The sequence below is a fragment of the Lepisma saccharinum genome, chromosome 20 (genome assembly GCF_977018435.1).
Source record: "Lepisma saccharinum chromosome 20, izLepSacc3.1, whole genome shotgun sequence".
In the NCBI taxonomy this organism is placed as follows: domain Eukaryota; kingdom Metazoa; phylum Arthropoda; class Insecta; order Zygentoma; family Lepismatidae; genus Lepisma; species Lepisma saccharinum.
Genome location: NC_139248.1, coordinates 22,111,516 through 22,136,914, shown reverse-complemented (window position 1 = coordinate 22,136,914; position 25,399 = coordinate 22,111,516). Strand labels below are relative to the sequence as shown.

Sequence of the window (25,399 nt, the reverse complement as noted above, 5' to 3'; positions counted from 1 at the left end):
ATTTTTGGTTATTGCCCAAATATAATATATGTTGTATGTACAACTGACCTTTGTTTCTGACTGCACAAATACCAGTGATGGTTGAAATATATTTTTTTAGAAATCACAGTACAGTGCATCATATGTTTTGCAGAGGCACCTTAGAGGCAGGAAAAGCAGAATATGGCCAAATTTTAATAACCTATTAGTTTATTGAAACCTGGAAGGTTGTATGAATGAAAGAGAAAGTAAAATCTGAGATTTGTGCACTATTTTCAAAGTACACAATCTGCGAGAAGCATGTTTTAATTTTATAATAAGGCAGTGATTTTCACAAAGTATCATCAAAAGGATTAAATTGAATTCATCTTTACTAAAGGGCAAGGTTCATCATGTGTTTTGCCACATTAAAAATATGAAAGATACGATGCCTGCATATCACAATTGTTAATGTCAGATTACGAGACACACGTGGCATTGTCAACCAGATAATTTACATTAGTAGATTGGACCAGTTCATGGAGCATATTTACCGGTATGTGTAGTAATTATTAATGAGAATAAAAAATAATGTTGAAGTTGCCAGCTTAACTCTTAAAGAGAAACAGATGTTATCAATTTTATGGCTGGGTGTAAGTCTCAATCTAATACTAGTGGTAAATTATAAGAGTATAATTCGAAAACATTTTACTAACACACTGGATTGAGTGAAGTAACTTACCAGGTGGGCACACGGGCAATGAACATTCCTCGATAGCAGCTGCTCCAAGTTTTGGAGTTGTTCTTCCAACTGGACACCCTTGACAAGCTGCATGCACACCTTGTGCTCTGTATGTGCCACGTGGGCAGGGTTCACACCTTCCTTCAACTCCAAGCTGCATTCCAGATGCACACTCGTCACGGCATTCCTATTTTAAATGAACAAATAAGGAATGCAGTACACATTTAGGAATCTGTAAAAGATCTTAGCAATTGCATGGTACCACTTTAACTTGATCTTGAGTTCATAGAATCATTTGAACTAGGACTGAGCAGATACCAGTGGTGTCAGTGTCGGAAAGTATCGGTTGGAGTTTATTTACTGATACCTGCCGATATGTTTCCAGCATTTTGGTATTTTAAAGACTCCCTAAAAATGCTATGTGTTACTTTCTCAGAGTCTAATTATCCTGGAAATTATGCAAAATGCGAAGGTTTCTTTTTTTGGCACCAGTTTGTGTAAAAAAACTGAATTTTGTAATAATATAACATGTAATCTATTATTCTGCTGTAATTATTTAACATTTTAAAGCTAAAATCTTAGTGGGTCAGCCCTAATTTGAATGAAAATTTTACTATGCAACTTCCAATGTCAATCTTGGCAGAGTTTTGATATAAAAATTTTCTTAGATTCATTATGTGGTAGCCATATATAAAATTTGGAATGTTTCAGCGATGCTTATCTTCTAATGTTTATCTCATTGAGTACAAAAATTCCCATTTTCCTTGTGATCATGCTTACTGCATGGCCTGATCTTAAAAAAGCAGAAAACTGATTTACCTCAATGGCAATAGTTGCCCTATGAATTTGCAATCATGTTTGCACAGAGGAACAGCATTTGTTTGAAACCTCACCCCGAGAGAGTGTACAATGTAAAAATATTGTGTTAATAGATTGCATACCTCAGAGGATACTGCTTCGGTTGTCCTGGTTGTCTTTCCAAGGCCACAGAGTAAGCATGCAAAGCTGCCTTCACTAGGTTGGTAGAAGCCATGTCCACAGCTACGGCACAAACCAGCTTCATGGTCGAAGTACTTGCCGGATGGACAACGCTCTGCAAAAAAAAAAAAATATCAATGTCACTATTCACCTCATAATGAAATCACTTGCACGCTAACATCCCATGTTACTTTGTGAAATATTTTCATATAATGTCATCATTCCAAGTATTTTTATTTTAAAAGTACAATCAACATTCAAGGATTCTCTGATAATGTTAAAACCTTTCTTCGCTGATTAGAAATTCTATAGCAACAGATTACCAGAAAAAAGTTCTTTCTTTTCAATTCATGGCATAAACATAGTTAAAATTCTCATCATTGTATAAAATAATATCAGTTACTTTCAAAATGTATTTTATTCACCTATTGTGTATTTACATTTTTTTGGTAATAAAAATTACAATTATAAATGTACGAGGATATCAATGCAAGTAATCTGGAGAACACGCCGAAAATAAGTGTCCCCATTTGAACAATATGCTAAGTTCAAATAAGCATCCTTTAAATTGCATCAGTTACTGAAGTTGTCAATTTAAACTAGTTTTTTTTATTAGTACTCCCTCTGTCCCATAATTATTGTTCGGTACACCTTTGTTTGTTGTCTCATAATAATTGCCCAATATTCAAACTGTGACATTTGTGTATACAGAAGAAGAACATGAAACAAGGGAATGAGTCATACAACTTTACTACTCAAGGATCAGTACAAATTGTGCTCTTCGTGTGTCATTTCTGTACTACCATTTTGGCATACCGGACTATAATTATGGGACAGAGGGAGTAATAGAGAATTGAATTATTTAACAAAACAAGATGATGTTTCCTAATACACTTCACCAATCTTATCTTATTTCATAATTGCCTTTCGTATTAACTGTATTGAGTTCAAGTCCCAGTGTGAAACAACTGGCTTTCTCACATTCAGGGTAGTTGATCGATGGCTTCTTGTCAAAGAAGCTAGGGAAAGTAGTTGTGAATGTTGAATGTATTGCTCTGTCCTTTCCACATTTATTGCAAGCCAATATGAACTTAACAAACTTAATGTTTTCTTCAGTGAACTACAGTAAAACCTCATTAATCCGGACTAATGGGGGGGGGGATAAGTTGACCGGTTTAATGAAAGTCCGGATTAGCTGAAATAACCTAAAAGAACAATAGGAATTGCATTAAAACTCCGTTTATAGCAACAAAACACGTTTATTATGGTGTATTTAAAGGGCATAGGCCTAATACACTATACAGTACAGTAAAATGTAAAGCAAGGGGAGTCCGTTACGGAGCAATATGACGTACGCAATTGTTGACTTCTAGCCACATTTAAAACCTTACATTCTGATTTTTTTTTCCTTTTGCCTGTCCAGATTAAGCTAAGTCCAGCTTATAGGGGTCCGGATAAACGAGGTTTTACTGCAGCTGAAATACTCTTATAGAGATGATTTTTTAATATTATTTTTTATAATATTAAATTAAATGGAATGGGAAATGAAAAATCACTGTTGTCAGTTCCAGTTTGTAGTTTTACGTTTCTGAGCATCAAGTGACGCTTGATTGTATAAAATAATATCAGTTACTTTCAAAATGTAATTCCGCACTGTCAAGTACTGAGAGAAAAAAATAGGTAGAAAAATGTAAGACTATTTTTTTAGCAACTTTATCACTTATACAGGTATGACTACACATGAAATGAGAAGATACAGGCAGAATACAATGTTGCTTAATTCTACACAGTCTTTCTCCCTTCAATATTTTAAATTTTCAAATATATACTTCTTCAGCACCTGTCAAAGTATAAAAAATAAACATAACCAAAATATAATTTCTTTAGGATATCATTTGTAACAAAATACAATTTTTGTTTGTGGCTTACCTTTGCAGTCGCTGGCACTCCTTGCACCAGGAGCCACCGTGACTCCCTGTCGGCCAGCGATTACTGGACAAGCTGTGCAATGCAGTTGGCCTGTCTCGCTCTGATATGTTCCCAAGGGACATGGTGCACAGGTACGAGTTTCCCTGTCAAAGTATGTTCCCACAGCACAGGGCACTGAAAACAAAGGGGAAAATATCAGAAAATATATAATTGAAGATGCAGGGTTTTAGTTCTATACAATTAATGTTACTGAATGTTAACAACTTCAACATGCATGCCTTTTTTATGAAATGGTAGATATCCTAATAGTGATAGAATATGTAGTACTTAAGATGATGATGTCAAATGCAGATGAATTAATACATACCACAATCTGGAGCAACGACAACTTGTCCCACAGGGCATGCATAGTCTGACTGCAGTTGCAGAGAAGCTGGATCCGGTACGGTGTTTGGAAGGATGTCGTGAACGTCAAACTGATCCTGTTCCAATATCAGTTGCTCAAGCAGCCTTTGGACCTTTGATCTCTCATTGGAGTTTGCATTGATGACTGGGTCGCTGTAAGGAAATGCAGCTGTATTGGCCACGGAACACAATATCCAATATGCTATGTATTGTACCAGTTGTTCTTATATTATCATGACATGTATTGAATGTGTATATATTTTTCTTGTTTGAGCCACGTTGACTAATTCCAGTGATAAGGATGAATTCCTGATTACAAAACAGATGCCAACTTCTGTGGTGGAATGCTTAGCATACTGCACTATGACGCCAGTGGTCCAGTGTACAAATCGCAGCCTGGGCATGGGGTGTTTTTTTGTGAGTGTCCATCAATTTCATCACATCATCACTCATCCTTATCTTTGCAAATCGCCAAAAGTGGCAGAAAAGCAAAGGAAAATGAACCAAATCAATCAAACAGAAGAGAGATGAAAAACACGCATACGAATATGTATGCCCAGTCCAGAACTCAAACTTGAAACCTTCAGTAGAGAGATTGTGAATAAACTCTCAAAACTCTTAGGCATGAGGATAGTATAGATGTAGAGAAGTTGGGGAAAAATACAAACTTTAATTCCGCACTGTCAAGTACTGAGAGAAAAAAATAGGTAGAAAAATGTAAGTCTATTTTTTTAGCAACTTTATCACTTATACAGGTATGACTACACATGAAATGAGAAGATACAGGCAGAACACAATGTTGAATGTGCATGATAGCATAACATGTAATTAAAAAACATTAATGCTATATTACCTGATACGTAACCTTAACCTTTAAAGTCCCGTGGCGCTTATGCAGTTTCTACCTCTGTCGCAGGCCATTTAAACGAGTTTTGTTTAGCAAAAATCGATATAGTTTCCTTCCTATGGCAGATAATTTAGTGAAACAAGAATCATTTTACTAAGAATAAAATGTACTTTGACATAGAAAAGACAAAGTGTTGCTATCTGTATGTATTTGTTGTTATTCGAAGCTTGAAATGTGAAAATTGAAAAGAGAAAAGAAAGACAGAATTTTGCCCCTACCCCCTCCCTGTTGAGACGTGGGACAGGAACAAATTCTATGTCCTATTTGCAACCACATGTCTACATTATAATTCAATATTTATTTTTCCTAATGCCTTTTGCCATCTGGAGAAAAAATGAAAAATAAACTAAGTGGGTTATTTTCGACAAAGATTGGCAACATGCACAATGAAGTGCAGGAGTCATTTTCGACAAGGGTTGCCAACACGTCACTGTCGATGCATATTGACTCTTGGTTTCAAGTTCCACGCACTTCAAGTCATGAGCATAGAAAATGAACAAGGTTGCAAGGTGACGAAAAAGGTTCTGTTCCATCGGTCAAGGTATGACCGACCGGGACTGTGGCCAAAAATGCCATCGGTCAGCACATGACTGATCGGGACTTAAAAGGTTAAACACTGTTAATAAATATATACAGTTTACTTTGTGCTCAGATAGGCTAATCAGCTACAGTTTAAAGTGAGATCGAAACCAATGTACAATGTGTCTCTACTCGAATTGAATCAGGAACCAATGATTACAGACAGCATTACCACTATCTCATCAAGGAGTTGTTTATTTAAGGGAAACTATATTAACTTTAGACCACTAATACAAACTATACTTTCTCAATCTATCTCAAGCATACCTATTTTTACATTCTGGATAAATAGACTCAATTGTGTGTTTCATTTTGGAAACAAAAAATTAAACACATAATTCAGCATTGAAAAAAACAGTTGTGTGAAAAACAAACTCCTTTCTATTAAAGCTCAGTTCATGTAGCCATACCAAACCCAACCTAACAGTGATAAACACTTACTTGACAGCAGGGAAGGATATCTCCACACTATAGGTATCCTGAGCTTGCCTTCCTTGTCTAAACAGCCTAAGGGAAAACACCAATTGCAGATTACTAGAGAAACGGGTGCACTACAATGCTACATTACATCTCGTCACAAGGAGACAATGTTTTTTCAAGCACAAGCACTTCTATTTATACCATGCAAAAATTGAAAACTTTCTAAAGAAAAAAAGGTTGAATTTTAGAAACATAGCAGCATCTAATTTCTAAGTAAGCACAAATGTTTTAACTCTATGAGTTAAACAAAAACTATGAGTTAAGCAAAAACATCCAAAAGTTTAAAAAAAAGTTAGTTTCCATAAATTTAATTATTACAAAATATATTGAAATATATTTCTTACTTTTAGCACACATTAATACAATCTATATTTTATAGTAGTTTAGTTCTCATGTAATTATATGAACAGCAGTTTGTCACCTGATATTTTAAACCAACTTCACGCCAAAATGTGGCCAGATTTATATTAATTTAAAGAGAATTCTGTAACAAACACAAATTTTAACAAGTTTTCAGGTAGAAATAATGACATGTGACGGGTCACGTATAACTTGATAAATATAATGTTGGTTCATTCTTAGTGATATTCATTATTTACAATTACAGATTTGAATTACAAGCACATAAAATTAATAATATTACATGTATTAATATGAGTAAAACCCATTGACTTTTGTTATGCTTTCATTAAATATGGTTCAACCAGTACTCAGACTGGTGAAGGGTCATTTCAGTAGCTGACATTAGCTAGCACAAGCATGGAATATCAAAATCTTGAATTTGAGTTCTCAATGTGTGGTAGTCTTCTTTAATTTTCTAATATTTCAATAAATCAAATCTGACCAGTCATCTAGGCACTTCAAAGCATCTTCTGAAGTGCTAGAAAAAAAAAGGTAAAGTGTTCCCCTGTGCATAGCACCACGCCATGAAGGCGTACACTTTCTTGATCCGGTCGTAAGTGGGGGTGATGTGATCAGCATCACGCCCCTGACCGCCTTTACCCCCCAGGGTTTCCCCCAGGTACCCATGTTATTCGACGCTGGGTGGGCGCCGGGGCCGCTTTCACCGTTAGAAAAGTTCCCGGATTTGAACCGGCCGGGGATCGAACCCGGGACCTTGAGCATGGTAGTCAGACGCGTTACCGACTGAGCCACCGCGGCCACTTTCTGAAGTGCTAGAAAGGAAGTTAAAATGGTACAGGTTTTTTGAATTGATGTTTTAAGTCCACTTTATGCACAGATAAGCTAATTGGGACTGGACCAACAGTTTAAAGTGAGATCCGAACCATTGTGCAATAATGCAGGTTTTACCTTTAGATTTTATTAAGCTGTTTAGAGAAACAGAATAGTCTAGTGCCAGAAATATAGTCTACAAGTCAGAATTTTGAGAGTCTATGTACTATGTCTATGTATACTTCACTACAGAAAAGTTTTTTGTAATATATAGTGACATGCATGTGCTTGGTGTACTCACTAACTTCTATCCAAATCTAATACAACATTCAGAAGAAATAGAGATAGTACAATAGAACTAATAAATATATGCTGAAAGTGGTGAAAGCTGGGAGAAAATAACTGGTGTTTGATTAATATTTTCTACACTGTGACAGAAACTTACTTTTGGGCCGGGAATGTAGCTTCAAGGACATAAGTACCGCCATTTTCTGCTTGCCGCTTAACTGGTCTTGAACGATGGTCGCACTTGACATCGATGTTCAAGTCCTTGCACTCTCTTGTACCTGAAATGGTAGAAACTACATCTTCACTGGGCTTTCAAGATTGCTTAGTATATAAAATATGAGATTTAATTTTCAATTGTTGATTATGACATGGTTTTAATTGGGGCTGAGCCGATACCGATGGTGATGAAAAATATTAGCAGTTTGTTTTTTGATCCTTAGCTGGGTCTGCAAAAATGCCAAAATGTTAACTGCCACTTTTGCACTTACGTAACATTTGAAGTATCCATTTATTTTGCATCAATATTGTATGAAAAACTTTATTTTGTGATTACACAAGAGGTATTTTAATATTCAAATGTAATTCTTAAATATTTTGAAGCAAAATTATGATAAATTGATGCTTATAATTGGAATGCAATACTTACACACTAATATTAATCAATATTTTTAACAACTTTTAATTATTACAATTTTTAAGCATTGGTAATGGTATCGGTAAGAGTATTGGCATCAGTATGGATATCAGATATCTGTAAACATCAAGACACCTGCATGGCAGCGGCGTATACTCTGGGTCATCTAGGTAATCGGAGATGACCCGGCTATAATGTTTAAAAAGTCTTTTTATTATTATTATTTCTTCTCAATATTCTTCCGAACCAATCTTTGATTCATGCATTTCTTTGCTTCCAGTGCGCAAATGTTTTCAACCGTTTGTCGCTGAATGTCTGAGAAGCTTTCTCCAGCTGGTGGAATCTTCTCAGCAGGGTAATATTCCACCGGCTTCCTCTAAATCTCTTGTCGAGGAGGGAGGGGAGAGGGGAAGGAAACAGCTTCTCAGGCATGGTGATTCTGTGGCCAGGGTAACCTCCTTCTGTAGAGAGTCCACCAGTCGCACTCTCGACCCGAGCCTTAGCCGTTCCCTCAACTGACGCTCTCTTGTGTCATTCTTCCTCGATGGCCTTTGTATCATAGGAGCTGTGTTGTTTACGACAGGGAAATTTCTTGGGAATGGGAATTCTGGGTTCACAAATTACGTACTAAAAGGGAAGTAGGGAAAATACATCTTAAAGTGCACGAGAAACAGGGAAATCTGAATAACATTTGTAAAACCAATTCCATGTTAATTTTCATTTTACATTTGCTTCTGTCTTCCTCATATCTGCTATTTCAACAGAATTTTGTCAAAGGAAAAAAACTTAAATATTGAAAATGATGATAATTAAATAAATTAAAATGTAAACTAAAAATTCAAGAAATTACACCGACCTCCACGGCGGAGTGCTTAGCACAGCTCTCTACGACGCCACAGGTCCAGGATTCGAATACCAGCCTGGGCATGGGTGTTCTTTGTAAATGTTCCTTCATCAATTTCATCGTATCATCACTCATCACGATTAGCCCAAAGTGGCAGAAAAGTGATGTAAAATAACCTAACTCAATCAATCCAACAGCATGGATTATTTCACTAGCACATTCCTTTAATATTGTATTTTACAGGTTTATTATACTTTCTTGTTCTATTACTTGAAATTCTAAAGATAGATTAACTGCAATCACAACAATTAATCGATAGTGGTCGCAACAATAAGGTAAAATTTTCCACATATATTCAAAAATCCTCTATGGATGCCGAGGTAAATTTGCAGGGAGACTTCTGGAGCAGGTGGATGAATCAAGGGTCGAAGATTACCCACTCGTTAAAACCAGTATACGCCACTGCTGCATGGGTTCAGATTTTGATCTAAATATTAAAAAACTGCACTTACCTTCCACTGAGTATGAACAGAAGTTCCAGTCCCTGTTGAGAGTATTGATGGCATTTCGAACCTTCTGGCGCAAGACTCCCTGCCCAGCTTCATTGCACAAGACAGATGTTGGGAACAACATGTTGATCTTGAAAACTCTCTGTGCAGGTTTGGCAGCTGTGAAAAGAGATTTAAGAACCCACTCATTATTAATATTATTATTATTATTTGCATACATAACAGCTTTTCTCATATTCTTTGAACAGTTGAGTTTACAGAGTCAAATACTTGAATTGGCTGGTTTTAAAATAACTAAACTAAAATTACAGTACAATTAGCATTTCCAGTGCATTCTTTATTAAATTTTTAAAATGTATGCCATATTTCACCATATAGTCACAGATTTTATGCAATTTTTTTTGCGGAAAAAGTGGGGTGCGCCAAAAAAATATGCACCAGTATTACTTAAAAATCAATTATTACTAAACTATCTTTGGTGCAAAATTGGGAGATACAGAATTCTTGTGAATATACATTAAAATTGCATAGTCCAATTTGACGTATATCATTTCTTTGTTACAGTTTAGCAAACAAAAGTTAAGACATTAATTATTATTGATTTGTGCATTATACACTTGAAAAACTGTATCCATATGCTGTCCTGTTTATCTTTTACGCAGAATGACGAACAGAATTATACATGTGATGAAAGGTTATAAACCAATTTTTGGACTGAAAAACAGTGTACAATGATTACGTGGTGAAATATAGTATTTGAAATTTGCTGTATTCCTGTTTTCATTACAAAAGAAAAACATTATCCTAGATTTATCATTCTTTCTATTGCCAGATGTATATATTTCATTAATAGCAGCTACTACAATTAAATATTTTCAACATTTTAAAATTATGCAGTACTGTTGTGCAGCTGTATAGCGCACAGACATAGATATACAGATCTTAATTTTCTGGTTGGTGTAAAACAAAATCTTGCAGAGATCGCACCATAACAGGTGATACAAGATGAATGGAAGAATGAATTAGCATGAATGAAACTTACATGAGCATGCTGGGTAGATAAGTGGCAATGAAGGGTTTATTGTCGGCCTCCAGAACCCTTCAGCACCGCAAGTGTAGAATCGAGGAACTGGTTGAGCGAATTTCAGACCAGGGTTGCAGGCAATCTCGCACACTTTGAACTGCCCACCTGAACCCCAGTCCCTGCACGTCTGCACACCTCCTACTGGGTCGCTGAGCTCAGGACAGAAGTCGGCTGGAAATACATACATATTGATAAGTTCAGTATGGCATCATGTGCATATTAAGTCACTCTTTCTTTCACTATGAATGTTTTGATTGTATAGAAACTTCCAGTATACAAATGCACAGTATGTGCCATTAAATTAAATAAGTATTTCCTCAATATTTTGTGATAATAACCAACAGGTTACAATAAATTATGAATACATTGAGATAGTCGAGGCTATAAACAATGATGGTATAGGTGATGTTCCCTATTTCAACATTGCAAATTTAATTATTTTTTTCCAATTAATTTTGAAGGAAATTGCCTTCCAAAACAAAGCTATGGCATCACACACACTACCATCTCCTTCCCAGATGTCAAAACCTTTGTTAAAGAAGGCAGTTGTCTTTCAAAATTTTTTGGAAAAAACAAATAAATTTGCAATGAAGAAATACAGAATGTCACCTATACAATATTAAAACCACATTTACCATGCCCACCATGAATATAAACAATGATATGCAATACAAAATTGTATATTCGCAATATTGTAATAGTTTCATGATAGAAACTATATTTCATAAATTTAATTTGTAATCTGTAAAAAGCAAAAATCTATATATTACTCATTATAAAAAAATAGAGAATTGTGTAATATTATTTCCACAATATTTTATTCTGAAACATTAGCAGAGTTTTAAATTTCTAATTCTTTCTGCTTGGGTAATTAATTCTAAATCCAAGCATAAATGATAATAATTTAAATTTGAACACATTTTTGCAACTTTATAGCATAATTATGTATATCCAAAAAATGTGGAATCTCATCAAGAAATTACATCTCTAGCCTCATACAAGTTAATGTTTCTTGGAACTGTTGCAATTGTTAAATTTAATTTAATAAATGACATTGGAAAAAAATCAAATCTACATAATCAAAAGTTACATAGACATAACAGACACTTTTATGCGTGTCTTTCAAGAAATCTGGAGTGTGTGAGAGTGGACGGGAAAGTTTACATTTCACAGATTATACTTACACAGTACATATACTTTGAAAGTGCAGGTTGCAGAATTTCCTGCTTCGTCATAGGCTGCATATGCAATCTCATAATTTCCCCAAAGGAGTGTTTGCCCTGGTCGATGGCCATTCTTCTCTTGCACCCTGACAACACCTACATTGTCTGCAAACAGTGGTTCATCCCATGTCACCTGAGCTGTGCCGTTCTTTGCAATAATCCACATATCTCCTGGGCAGTACTCAACACGTGGAGGTATCTAAAAGTAGAAATAAAAAGGTTCCAATAAGACATGAGAAAAGTCTGATGGAGAAATTGCAAGAAATTGTTTTTGTCATATCATGTTTTTTTTTAGGAAAACTAATTGTGGTCACCTGGTGACATGAATTGATTGAAGAGTTGAATGAATCATTCAGGTTCCTCATGGAATATTGCAATTATATATTGGATGGGTAGAATATTGGGCATCATCATTGGTTAAAAATCATATTAGTCCTTCCATACTGCTGCATTAGATACTTATTGATTTATACTTATCAATTACAGTGTTTTAACTGACATTTCTAAAATATGATCGTAAATTTATATCCAACTGCCAACCTCCATGTGGAGTGGTTAGCGCAGCACACTACAATGCCAGGAGTCCCAGGTTCGAACCCCAGCCTGGGAGTAGTTCTTTGTGAATGTCCATTCATCAATTTTATCACATCACTCATACTGATCTTCACAATTAGTTAAAAGTAGCAGAAAAAATGATTCTAAATAAAAATAAATTATATCAAATATTACACTGCAGTCTGGACATGACAATTTACTAGAGTTAAGCTCTAAGATAATTTATAACAATAAAATTAAACAAAATTATTTTCTGTTCATACACTTTTAACTGTGAAATTCCCTCCACACATTCTCGATCTTGGCCATTTTGGAGGTAATGTGATCAGCACCGTGCTCTAGCCATTTAGGCACGGTGAGTCTCAGAGTCACGGGGACAAGGTCGGAAAAATTCTGACCTTAGATCAGGGAATCGAATGCAGGTCTCCCGTGTGGCAGTCAAATGCCCTACCAACTATACGACCATGGCTCTTTCTCATACAGATACACTGACAAAAATCTTTAGCATGGCACTGCTCACAGGAATATCAAAACTTAACAGTAAACAAAACACTTCTCTCCACAAAAGACAGCAAGCTTCAGTCCTTTACACTGTGAATAGGTTTTCTCTGCATGTGAACTCACCTTATCCACCTGGAGCTGTTCGCACCTGTTTCCACTGTAGCCTGGTGGGCAGATTCTCTGTCCGCAATGCGAAGGAACAACTCTCTCTACTCCTCCAACGATATCCTCGTACCCAGCCCATGTAAGGATCAGTCCTCGGAAGAGCACTGGTTCCGTACGACAATCTCTGACCTATAAGATATTTCAGTAATGTACTTTATTATATAATCAAACTGAGATTCCTCTGACAATTGAAAGAAATAGACAAAAAATATAAGCACTAAAGATAAAGACAGAGAAAGAACTAAAAGTAGTTTACCACATAATTGTATTAGCAACTAATATGACAATGAAACACATGAATATTGTAAATATTAAGAATCTTCTTGTTTTGTGGCTAAAATTCCTTAATTTTCTCATTGTTTCAATGAACTACACATACATTTTGCAAGAACCATGAATTCAATGAAATGCAATGTCAATTGCAGAAGATAGTAGTTGAAAGCTATATTTTAACAATTAAAGTACAAGATATGTGTTTTTTGAAAGCAACCATTAAATATTATTTGTAAGATGAATGAGGCTAGACAGTGCATTTACAAAGATGTAAATAGAAAGAGAAACACATGAAAATATTATAAATTTCCAAATGACACTGCTATTTCCACCAATGTTTAAATTTAAACCTTTTATTGTAGGTAAGTTGTATCTTTTTGTTATTTAATCAACATGTTCAGAATAAATCATATTTATTAAAATGTGGTAATTATGTATTATTTCATAATCATATAATAATGCATCAAGATTGCAGAAATTACTAAAAAAAAAACAAAGTGTAATTGATTTTATCGAAAGCTGTATATACTAATGTACGTTAAAAGTGAATTGATGAAAACAATTTTCTTGTGCTCAGCCACTGAGGTGACATCACTATAACAGATTATCTCATGTGAAAATTTGCTACTATGCCACACATTGCATAATTTGTTGTGAAAATTGTGAGTTGTAATGAAGGATTATGTTACAAAAATTTAATCATGAACTCATTCAGCAAACTACAATAGTCCACAATGCAGGTTTTATCTTTCAAATTCATTGGGACTGATGATAAAAAGTAGAAGTTCGTGAAACTATGAATCAGGTCTAGACACTGTTAAATATTTACAACAATTATTATGGCAATGACCTAACCTGTTTTTGTATGTCATTTGTAACATCAAGAGCTCTTCCCCATATCTGAACCTTTGTGAGATGACCTTGGAAGCCAGACTCTGTGTATGACTTAGGGTTCTCACTCACTGGTTTTCCTAAAGTAGCCCAACCACTGAAAGAGAAAAGAAAAAAGTTAAATATATTTCTTACAAATATTCAGATTTGGGATCAATTAATCATCTGAAAATAATATATATTGAACATTTTAAAAACACACTGAGTAACATCATGTACCTGTTGTGTCATCCTTCATTTTCATATCAACCTTTATACTTTGTCGGTGATTAGAGAAAAAAAGGCAAAATCTGAAGATTGTGTTTTTTCATACCGTTGGACACTTTTAATTTCAGAAGAAGAATTGAGGTCGATCAAAAAATTAGGATGACAAAACAGGTACATATTATTTTGTCTAAGTTTTTAATATGTTGATGACATGTGGTATGAAATACATTCTTTTTTTTCACTGCCTACAGAAGATCACAATTCTATAATTTTGTATTGTTCTTATGATATTGAAAGACAGAATAGAAAATTTGCATATTAAAAAGAATGTTTTGAAATTAACTTGTTTCAGAATAGCTTACTAGAACTCATAAAATTTGACACTCAAACAATATTAGAACTATCTTCTTAGAATAAAGATTTGCTATGTAGAGGAAAAGGTTTGAACCAAATAAAACAAGCAACATGGATAAAGTGGTTTTTGTGTAATATTTAACTGTGTTTTCCACATAAAAAAGGTAAAAAACGTAAAGTGCTCCCCTGTGCTATGCACCACGCCAGGAAGGTGTATAGGGGGTGTAGGGTTAGGGCCCCCACACTTTCCTGATCACGGCCGAAGGTGGGGGTGATGTGATCAGCACCACACCCCTGGCCACCTTTACCCCCCAGAGTTCCCTCCAGGTACCTACTTTATACGATGCTGGGTGGGTGCTAGAGCCGCTTGAACAGGTTGAAAAAATCCCGGTTCTCCCCCACCGGGGATCAAACCCGGGTCTCTCGCATGGTAGTTAGATGCCCCAACGACTGAGCTACCGCAGCTACTATATAACATTATGGAAAGTGATTTAGTTTTGTGTTTTTGTTTTTTCTTATGTGCAAATTCTCCCTTTTATTTAACACTGATACAGTATTTTCATATTTGTCTTCTTTTACATACCTCTACCACTCTTGCCTGATGATGATGATGATGTGAGTGGACAATGATTTGATGAAAGCATTGAAGAGACACTGAAACACCTGTGATCAGGCTGCAGCCTGGTATTCATAGTCAATCAGTCAAGGCTACAACACTAAGGCAAAATATCTGAAGTACTTACTAATCCGGCAGCTTCCGTCCACCTCCGTAGCCTTCCACTTTGCTTGCAATGAGGCCTTCCGTGATGAGAGTAAGATCACCCGTTTGGCCGTTCCACACGACGGCTACATGGTGCCACTGGCCATCATTGATTGTGGCGTACTCTCTGAAGCTGAGGAACACATCCTGGAGATCATCGAACAGTGATACCTGGACTCCACTACTGTGTGCTTGAAGCAAAGGTTTCCGACCCATTGGAACGTGAGAGGATCTGCAAAGATAGAATATCTTAGTGTAGATCCAGAGAAGCTTGACAACACTTATGATTTTCTATGGGGAACAAAACATAGGCAATTGCCTGTACCTTGCAGCTAAAACATTAACCTTATTTCTAATGTATGACTATCTGTCAAAAATGGCCTATTGGAACTGGTATCCGAATTAGTAAAATTTTGATATCTAAATGATTCTGATAACCAATTACAATGACCTTTTTTTAATTCGAACTCCAAGGGAACACAAAAACATGTATCATTTAAGATGATTTCAATGGGAACAAACTTCTGTTCCAATTACTGAATAATTGAATTATCCAAGTTCGAAGTAAAAAGTGTCCACCGTATTTACTTTGGAAATTGTGATCACAGAGAACATACAGATACACTCATAGCTTTGGCATAGTTAAATGCACTACATACAGTCTTGCACTGTGCAGTAAAAAAAACTAACAAATATGTTTTTGAAGCTCTGTTTTCTTGTAATGATTTACATTCTTGTAACTTTTATTCTGTCTCATAAGTTTTTGGAAAATGTTGCTGTGTCCATGTCATATATGTGATATTTATAACAAAATAGAAATTTTATGAATTATTCTATTACTAAACAATCATGTATATTATATGTATCATTTATATAGTCCAAGAAATTATTGGTGAATACTTCAGAATTTGTAAATATCCCACTTTGGACACAACAATAGTTATTCTGCTGTGTTTCCTACAAAGAATAAAACAAGACAGATTTGAATTTATATATGTCAAGAAAACACAATAACTGGGCAAGCACAGTAGGAAGGACCTTTAACTCCCGAGGGTTAAAAATGAGCATAGCCATTACGCCCTGTGTAATTTCAGCACTATTCTTTAATGGATACACATATTTTACAAAAGTACTTACGTAACACTGTACAGGGTGAAGAAAATGCCTCCTTCGTCCTTCTGCGTGAACTGAACCCACATGGCCACTGTCATGCTCTGCTTTGAGCCTATGTAGAAGGGCACAACCAGGGAAGCACTGCTGCGAGTGGGGTCAGTGAAATACAGATCATAGTCCACTTGAATAGCTGCAAATAGAGAAGGATAGAAGTTAAACTCAAACACTAACTATTATGGGACCATCAGATAACAATTCTGATGTATTGATATTGGTATAGGAGTTTGTTTTTAAGTCCACTTCATGCACAGAAAGGCTAATCGAGACTGGCCTTACAGTTTAAAGTAAAACCAGAACCACTATGTGCCTCCAGCAGGTATCGAAAACCAGGCCTTATGATTATAAGATGGCAATGTTGAAACTACACCATCGAGAAGGCACTGGTGTCGGTATAAAAAGTATTGGTTTGAATTCCATCTGGATACCTGATGATGATACAGTTAAAACAGAATACTTATATACCCTGTTAATACATAGAGCCGATAATGCTGCTGATATCTCAGTATTAGCTGATACCAGTTGGATTTTATTTACCAATACCGACCAATACTTTTGTGGCATTTCAATTGTTTTGCATCTGTGAAAATGCTGTGCGACACTTTCACAGTCTAATTATCCTGGAAGATATGCAATTCTAGACGTTTTCCTTGATTTTGTACTAATATGCGAAAAAACTGTATTTTGTGATTATTTGACAGGTAGTTTTATATTTTGAGGTAATTTTTGAATATTTTTCAGCTAAACTCTGGTAAATTGATCCTTACTAATCTTTATCAATATTTTGAACAACTTATAATTGTTAAAATTTCCAAGCATCGGTGTTAGTGTTAGTGGGAATCGGTAAGAGTATTTGTATTGGTTGAAAGTGGTATCATCTCAGCCCTATTATGTATCAATATTTATAAATATTCTGGAAAAAAGTAAATAATTACAATGTTCACGTATTGGCATCAGTTCTACTAGATTATATATTTTTAAACACTTTCTTTATGCTCTCAAATTGTATTAAGTTCCATCTCTAGGACGAATTCCAGGAGCCTCAGATATAGTGAAAATTTCACTGAGAAGTGCCTTGCAATAATATTGAAATGTTGCTTACTTTTCCTGCAGTCTTCTCCAGTTAGGTTGAATGGACACTGACAGTAGAACTTGCTCGTGAGGTCTATGCACGTGGCAGATGGTGGACAGGCATTCTCTTTGCAATCCACAATGTCTTCCTCACAGTGTTTGCCTGTAAGAAAAATGCACACGTAATTACTGATAATAATCCCCTTCTGAAATTACCTATGAACAGTTCAGTATATAATCTTCCATGAGCGTTCCAATATAAAATGCAGATAGTGTAAAAACATTCTATTCATTAATTCCTTATCTCTGATAAGGAGAGTAGAATCCCCTTGTACGTTCTCCCACTATATACATTCAATATTCATGTCTCAGTAAAGCAAAATATTATAAAATTTTCTCAGATTTTACATTGATCCACATTTTACGTTTTTTACATACAAGCACAAGGTTCCATGTAAAAAGGAGAATCAAGCCCCACTGTATTGCCTTAGAAAAAATATTAGACATGTCAGTAAAATTATTAGCAAATTTATCAATAAATTGATTAATGGTTCATAAATAAATGTATACTATCAATGGTCAATAACAATACTCAGTTGGTTAATTAGTTCCATTACTGTAATATTGAGAGGTTGACTGATAAACTTGCTAGTGAGGCTTCCAGATTCGAGTCCTAGCCTGTGCCTGGGTATGTCCATTCTGACTGGTCAAAAGCGGCAGAAAAGTAATGTAAACTACAAATACAAAATAAAATACCGTAAAAGTTGTATTAATAGTTATTAGTTATATTCATAATATTACTATCTTTTGAAACAATTAAAACTACATACCAAATTGACCCTCGCCTCTTTGTATTGGCAGTTCAACATTCTTTTGTAAATTAGGTAGGTCACAGTGCATTTTATGTCATATACAGCAGTAACTTACCAGACAGTCAGAAATATACACAAAATTTGAGTAGATATAATCTTATAATTTCCAAAGCACTGTTAGAATTTACTATTGAATTTATGCAATCCTTAAGCTTTAAAATAGTTATTTATATAATGTTAAAATAAATCATAAATGCCTGAACAATGATGCTACACCTATCTCTGCGTCCACGAATGTGGCAAATATTCATTTCTTGTACCTGCCTACATGCGGGTTTTGGACCGACCTCCATGGCAGAGTAGTTAGCACAGTACGTTACAACCCCAGAGTTCCAAGGCTTGAATTCCGGCCTGGGCATAGGTGTTCTTTGTGAGTGTTCCTTCATCACATGCATCATATCATTACTCATCCTCGCAATTAGTCTAATCAATGAAGCATGTTGGTTTTGTGTGTTTGATCCATTGAGCTATCACTGTAAAGGGCTGAGAGTCAACTTGGTACAGAGTTTGAGTTGTTTATGAAATGTATTCATATTATGAACATACAGTGCATTCGAAAAGTCCCCGCACTCGAAGTTTAAGAATTTTTTGCTCATAATTTATTGAACTTGTCAAAGTAATGAATACATACATTTCTTAACTGTATCTTGAAATACACAAAAAATAATTCGTAAACTAAACGTGAGTAATACTGCAATCTCTGATCTCGGTAACACACTGACAAGATGGCAAAACACTTTCCGTGCGTTGATTTGATTTAATTTGATTTGCTTTATTTTACTTCGCTTTCGTGCCACTTTTGTCTAATTTGCGAAGATGGAGATGAGTGATGATATGATGAAATTGATGAATGGACACTTACAAACATCTTTGTAGTGCCGTGGGAGTCGGCTTTCAGCATGTTGAAATACACAAAGATTATTGAAACTAAATTTGAAAAAATCATCCATTGTGGTTTTAGCTGGTGCCGGATCGCTGGGAAATAGACTTCTCCATTTCTCCACACATCTTTCATACGAGATACTCAATATATGCTTCCAACACAGCGATTCACTGTGTGCACGTAAAGATTAACACCCACTGAGACGCGGAGCAACATGGCAACTGATGCATTTCCGGTGTCTCAGTGGGTGATAACCTGTTAAGATAACCTGCAGACTTCTAGCACGGAAATTCCATGCTTCGGATCCACATGGTTCCTTGTAGTGGGTGTTGATTTCAATAGAAGCAGACAACAGAAGTTCTGTTGCTGCATTTCTTTGCATTGTTCCAGATTACTGAATATATATGTATATGTACTAAAACAAAAGCAACAAACATTAGATACCTATGTTCAACAATTTATAGGTAAATCTGTTTTTCTTTTTCATTATCTACACATATACGCATATATACCTATATATTTAATTGTTCTTATTTGTATTGATATGTAATCCTTTTCATGTTTTTATTTTTTCTCAATGTATACCCTTTATTCCATTGTATTAATCTCCCAGACAAGGGTCTGTTGTAAGAACGGCCCTAGAGGCCGAAACACGCCCGCTCCAATAAAGGCGATTTTATTATTATTATTATTATTATTATTATTATTTCTCCACGTCTCGGTTGGCGATGTGCTTAAAAGGTATTGTTGTCACCATGATTGTATGTCTCACACCGAGGACTGTAACAGCGGCACTGCTGTAAACATAATATAAACTCGTTCTTGAAGGTCAAACCAATCCCTACTGGCAAGCTTGCCAACTCATCCAGATGAATGTCTTAGTAGATTCTTTTTAAAGTAGGAGTGCAGGGACTTTCCGAATGCACTATAGTATAACGATATATTACTTTAATGTTCATTTATTTTATATCACTTTTACCTTTCAATGAAGGCTTAATGTTCAAATTACCTGTGTATCCTTCAGGGCAGATGCAATTGTAGCCAGAGCCATTGTCAATGCATGTTGCTCCATTCTGGCATGCTCCCTCGGCGCAGGCATCGTATTCGTACTGACAGCCAACGCCCGTGTAGTCTTCAGAGCAGGTGCAGTTGAGGCCAGAGCCGAAGTCTTGGCAGGTGCCTCCATGCATGCAAGGGTTGCCAATGCATCTCTCTGGAGCAGTCTCGCACTGTTTTCCGTCGGTTCCAGAAGGGCAGCTGGAAGTCAAATTCAATAACAAATGTAATAATATTGTCATAAACTGCATGTAGAATCCAATTGTAAAACTGCACAATACTTTTGCATAGGACTAAGCCAATACCAATGCTGGTGACTTGATATCGGCCAATCACAATGGTATCAATAACAGAAAGTATCAGTTTTATTTACCGATACATTCCTGGTGTTTTGATGGTTCACAGAGGGTGCACTTGACATTTCTGTGGATTGATTGATTTGTTGTTACTTTAGGTCCACTTTATGCACAGAAAGGCTAATCAGGACTGGACCTACAATTTAAAGTGGGATCCAAACCACTGTGCCATGTGCTTCCACCGGGAATCGAACCCAGTACCCCTTGGTTACAAGAGATGGACGTTACCATTGGGGAGGCCAGACACTTTTGTGGAAGTTATTCAAAATTCGAAGTTTCCATTGATTTTGTACCAATATTATGTGAAAAAACTGTATTTTGTGATTACATAACAGGTATTTATATATTCTGATGTAATTTTTTGTATTTTGAAGCAAAACTCGGGAAAATTGATACTTATAATTGTAGTGGAATACTCACCCACTAATATTAATAAATATTTTGAACAACTTTCAATTGTTGCAATTTTCAGAGAATCGCTATCAGTAGGAATCACTAAGAGTATTGGCATTGGTATGTTTATCGGTTCAGCCCTACTGGTTTTTTTTTATATATGTATATATTTTAGGGATGGGCCGATATGAAATTTTGGCCGATACTGATAAAGTACCAATATAAAATTTACCGATACCGATAACCGATATTCTACTGATCCGATATAAAATTAGAAACTGTTCTTGAAGAACCTGAAAGATTCATTGACCTACTTAATATATGTGTGCTTCAAGGTGACTGCAGTGCAAAAGGCGTTGCATATTTAGACATTAACTTTTTTAGAAAGTAGGGCATGGAAATTATCCATAAAAATTACAACAAAATGACAGAACTTTGCACTAAATTATCATATATTTATCGATATATCGGATCGATAAAATAATCGGTAATTTTACCGATAAACCGATACACCGATATGCCTATATTGGCAGATACTGATAGAGTACCGATTAATCGGTCCCATCCCTAATATATTTGACTCTCCCTAACACTTCCAGAATTATCATTGGCTTTACAATATCAAAATTACTACATTCATCTCAGTTAGTTCCTAATTGATTTCAAGTAAAAAGAAGAAAAGAAGACAGAATTTTTGCTTTACCCAAACAAGACCATGGCACACTTAAGATACAGACCCTATACAACAGCTTCTGCCATTCTTGTAATTGATATCCACAGTATAACAACTTAATACTTACACACAGAAATAATCTTGGAACAGATTGATGCAGTTGGCATCGTTCTGACAAGGATGCTCCTGGCACGTGCCAATGTCAGCCTCGCAGCGAGTGCCTGTCCAGCCAGGTGGGCAAACACAGCGGAAAGCTCCTACCTCGTCTCTGCATGTGCCTCCGTTCAAGCAAGGCTCTGGTGCACAGTCATTTATGTTGTTCTGGAAAAAACAGAGAAGACGAATATTAAAAACATGGCAATGATCGTGATGTTATTTTTGAACCTAATAAAAATTTCCCAGAGTAACTCAGTTTAAAGCAAGAACAATTTCCAAAATAACAATTAGAAAAATAAGTCTTAGTTTTCTTGCTGAAAAGTCAATAGACCACAACATGAAATGCATTACTATTACTGTTATTAGGAAATATGCTTATTAATAGGGCTCGGAAGTTGAGGAAAAATATTTTTTTCTCCTAGTGTCCGAAGACGAGGCCCAACATAATAAATGTTCATTTTGGGTCATAGTAGGCCAGAAAAAGGTGGGTTTTATTTGTCCTTTTTTGCCTTTTTCAACTTTTTTTTGGCTTATTGGTCCTTTTTTAGCCTTTTTTTTAGGTCTTAACGGCTTCTTTTTGCAACTTCACCTTCTTTTGACTACGTTTTTACTGCCCATTCTCAATTCGAATCATCATCAGTTCATCACCTCTTAAACATCCTTTCTGTAGCAAAGAAATAAAAAAAGGAAAGAAAAAATATATTTGAACCATCCCTGAAACAAGAGAAAAACATTTTTGGACGACTGAAGCAGGTATGGTACAAGGTCCTTTAACCGTAACTTGTCTGGAAGATCGCACTGGAGATGACTTTTGTGATATACTGCAATGCCAACTGAGGTAAGGTTTCCGATGTCCTATTTCTGTAACCCTAGCGTGGTTAGGCCAAATGATTCTTCAAATATGATTTTTCAAAATATGTTAACCTAAAAAATATATAATGTCTGAAAGAAGATGCATTTCATTCATATAGTTTTTTCGCACTGTGTGTTCCATACCATCAATTTTTTAAATTTTTTTATTCATTAAATATGTAATTAAAACTGAAGTTATTAATGAATTATATGTATACGTCCTTTTTCAGTTTTTAGGTCTTTCTTTGATATTTTTAGGTCTTTTTTCTTGGAAATTTATACAGGGAGGTTATTTCAGTCGTTTACCGCCAGCGTGTCGGCTGGTCGGCGCCGCCTTCATGCAACAGGCCCCGGCAAATTGCGTTAGAGGAAGTCCGTAACAGAAACAGCTTGTTTTGTAATGTTTCCACTTTTCACAATTACAGTTACAATTACAATTGAAATAAGCACGTACCTTGTCACAAGGATGCTGGAAAAGATGTCCTCCCAAAAACAAATATTCTAGCACCTTATTTCTGACATCTAATGTTAGATTAGACATCGCTACTTTATCCTCAGTTGTCGCGAGAGCACCGGCAGCTTATCGGGGAGTTGTCAGTCGCGAGACGGCACTTCTTACTGCAGCTGTCGGCAGTGATGCCAACCGTAGGGACTTTTTTAAATCTTGGAAAATAACATTTTATTGTGCAAAGGTGCAAAGCTTACTCTCCAGTCAGTTGCACTTTCTTCGTGCTCAGTTTGGAATGAATGGATTAGTTTATCTGGATACTTTAGTGAGGAGGAGAAAAAACAACTAACAACAAAAACAACAAAAAATCTCCATCAGAATTTTGGAACATGTTATCGGTTACCGAGAACTTTCAAGGCAAGTTCTTTTTTGAAAACATTTCCACTCTCGCGAAAATAGTGCTAACATTGCCACATTCTAATGCGGAAACGTAAAGAATATTTTCAATGTTAAGTGATACAAAAACAAAAAAGAGAAATAGAATGGGACCAGAATTGTTAAAGACTGCAGAAAATACAGCATCACCAACCAACATCTATCTCTTCACAGCAGCAGCATGTATGACTTCAAATAACATAATCAACAGTAAATGATTCAACGTTATTCAATAGGGGTGTGCAGGATCCCGAAAAGTCAGGACCGTGATCGGGAAAAAAAATTCCCATCCCGATCCCGACTTCGGGAAATGACTTCCTGACTTTCCGGGATCCCAAGCAGTCGGGAAATACCGAATGGTCACTTTAAAAAGTCGTTAATTCTCGACGTTTTCTGCATTGTAAGTTTCTGGAACTTATCATAAATTGTAAGTTTTTATTCTAGAAATGCAAAAACAATCACTTAAATTGAAAATGACGTGTAGAATTCGAGGTATCCTGAGCTTCGGGAAATTTCGAAAATTTCCAGACTTGGTCGGGAAATTGCAAATTTTTCCCATCCCGAATGTCGGGATTTAAAAAAAATTCCTGTTCCGACCCAAAATATTTTGTCCCGCACACCCCTATTATTCATTAAGGCAAAAATTTACAATACCGGACCCTTCTGTAATTTCTATGCTACGTCTTATACTCACGAAATAATTAGTCGTGATGATTTATCTCAAGTTAACATGTTGGGGTGAGGTTAAAAAATTGTTCATTAACGTGTAGAAGTTGTAAAATAAGCTTTTCAATTCTCGCAATGATTCTCTGTATACAGGTATGGTAGCCATATTTGTTGATATGTACAATTGACGTTCACAATTAGTTACGCTGTCTACAGTGTTGCCACACTGTTGATTTCGTACTTGGAGAGCATGGATCGTGCAAGAATGGCGGAAGAGAACAGTAAAAAAGTTGTTAATGTTGTACAGATTTTTAGGTGGATTCTGCAGGAGGATTTCGTGGGGTAATTAATAAACTTATGGATTTCTGTATATTGCCTAAAGAAGGTAATTACATGTGACAGGACAATCACGATGTAGAAGAACATGTGGAATGTGGACTGATTTGATTACAGGTAAGTTTGGCAACAGTGCATCGATCGTAAAATTGCAGGATATGAAAATGGCATCTTCGATGATGAACATTTGCCGTTAAAGTGCTACGAAAATAAGATTTTGTATCGGTTCGTAATCACAATTAGCGCAAAACCATTCACGGATAGCCCCACTGACCATTCTCGGTAAGGTTAGGTTAAATTAGGTTAGGCAAGGCAAATATAATTAAAATTTGGGGTCCAAAAACCATGCACGGGTAGCCCCACAAGCCATTGACGGATAGCCCCACGAACCAATCACAGTAAGGTTAGGTTAGGTTAGGATAGGAAAACATAGTTAAAATTTGGGGTCGTAGTAATATCAGGAATGTATATTTCGTTTTTTAAGTATTGGAAACACAAAATCTTCGGGTAAATAATGAGCACGGACCACTCAAATTCACTTATTTTGCAATTTCTACAGGTGACCCCCAAATTTTAACTTCAAATTCGTGATT

The 25,399-nt window shown here is 35.8% G+C and overlaps 1 protein-coding gene across 5 annotated transcripts in view; it reads right to left on the bottom strand.

Annotated features, from left to right (window-relative positions):
• Positions 1 to 25,399, bottom strand: part of uif (sushi, von Willebrand factor type A, EGF and pentraxin domain-containing protein uif) — a 227,839-nt gene that overhangs the window by 17,433 nt on the left and 185,007 nt on the right. For 4 of the 5 annotated variants that reach the window (XR_014443858.1, XM_083142169.1, XM_083142172.1 and 1 more), the window contains 16 exons: positions 22,041 to 22,234; positions 20,445 to 20,692; positions 17,712 to 17,843; positions 16,577 to 16,742; positions 15,423 to 15,671; positions 14,083 to 14,215; positions 12,913 to 13,083; positions 11,695 to 11,932; positions 10,469 to 10,681; positions 9,430 to 9,585; positions 7,597 to 7,717; positions 5,940 to 6,005; positions 3,975 to 4,165; positions 3,608 to 3,781; positions 1,642 to 1,793; positions 701 to 887 (listed from right to left, as the gene is read on the bottom strand). Coding sequence is in view for 4 of the 5 variants with exons in the window: in XM_083142169.1 (XP_082998295.1) it covers positions 701 to 887; positions 1,642 to 1,793; positions 3,608 to 3,781; positions 3,975 to 4,165; positions 5,940 to 6,005; positions 7,597 to 7,717; positions 9,430 to 9,585; positions 10,469 to 10,681; positions 11,695 to 11,932; positions 12,913 to 13,083; positions 14,083 to 14,215; positions 15,423 to 15,671; positions 16,577 to 16,742; positions 17,712 to 17,843; positions 20,445 to 20,692; positions 22,041 to 22,234 (2,791 nt within the window). In the remaining variant the exon portion in view is untranslated. The remainder of the gene's footprint in view (positions 1 to 700; positions 888 to 1,641; positions 1,794 to 3,607; positions 3,782 to 3,974; positions 4,166 to 5,939; positions 6,006 to 7,596; positions 7,718 to 9,429; positions 9,586 to 10,468; positions 10,682 to 11,694; positions 11,933 to 12,912; positions 13,084 to 14,082; positions 14,216 to 15,422; positions 15,672 to 16,576; positions 16,743 to 17,711; positions 17,844 to 20,444; positions 20,693 to 22,040; positions 22,235 to 25,399) is intronic. The other variant, XM_083142170.1, reaches the window with a different exon arrangement.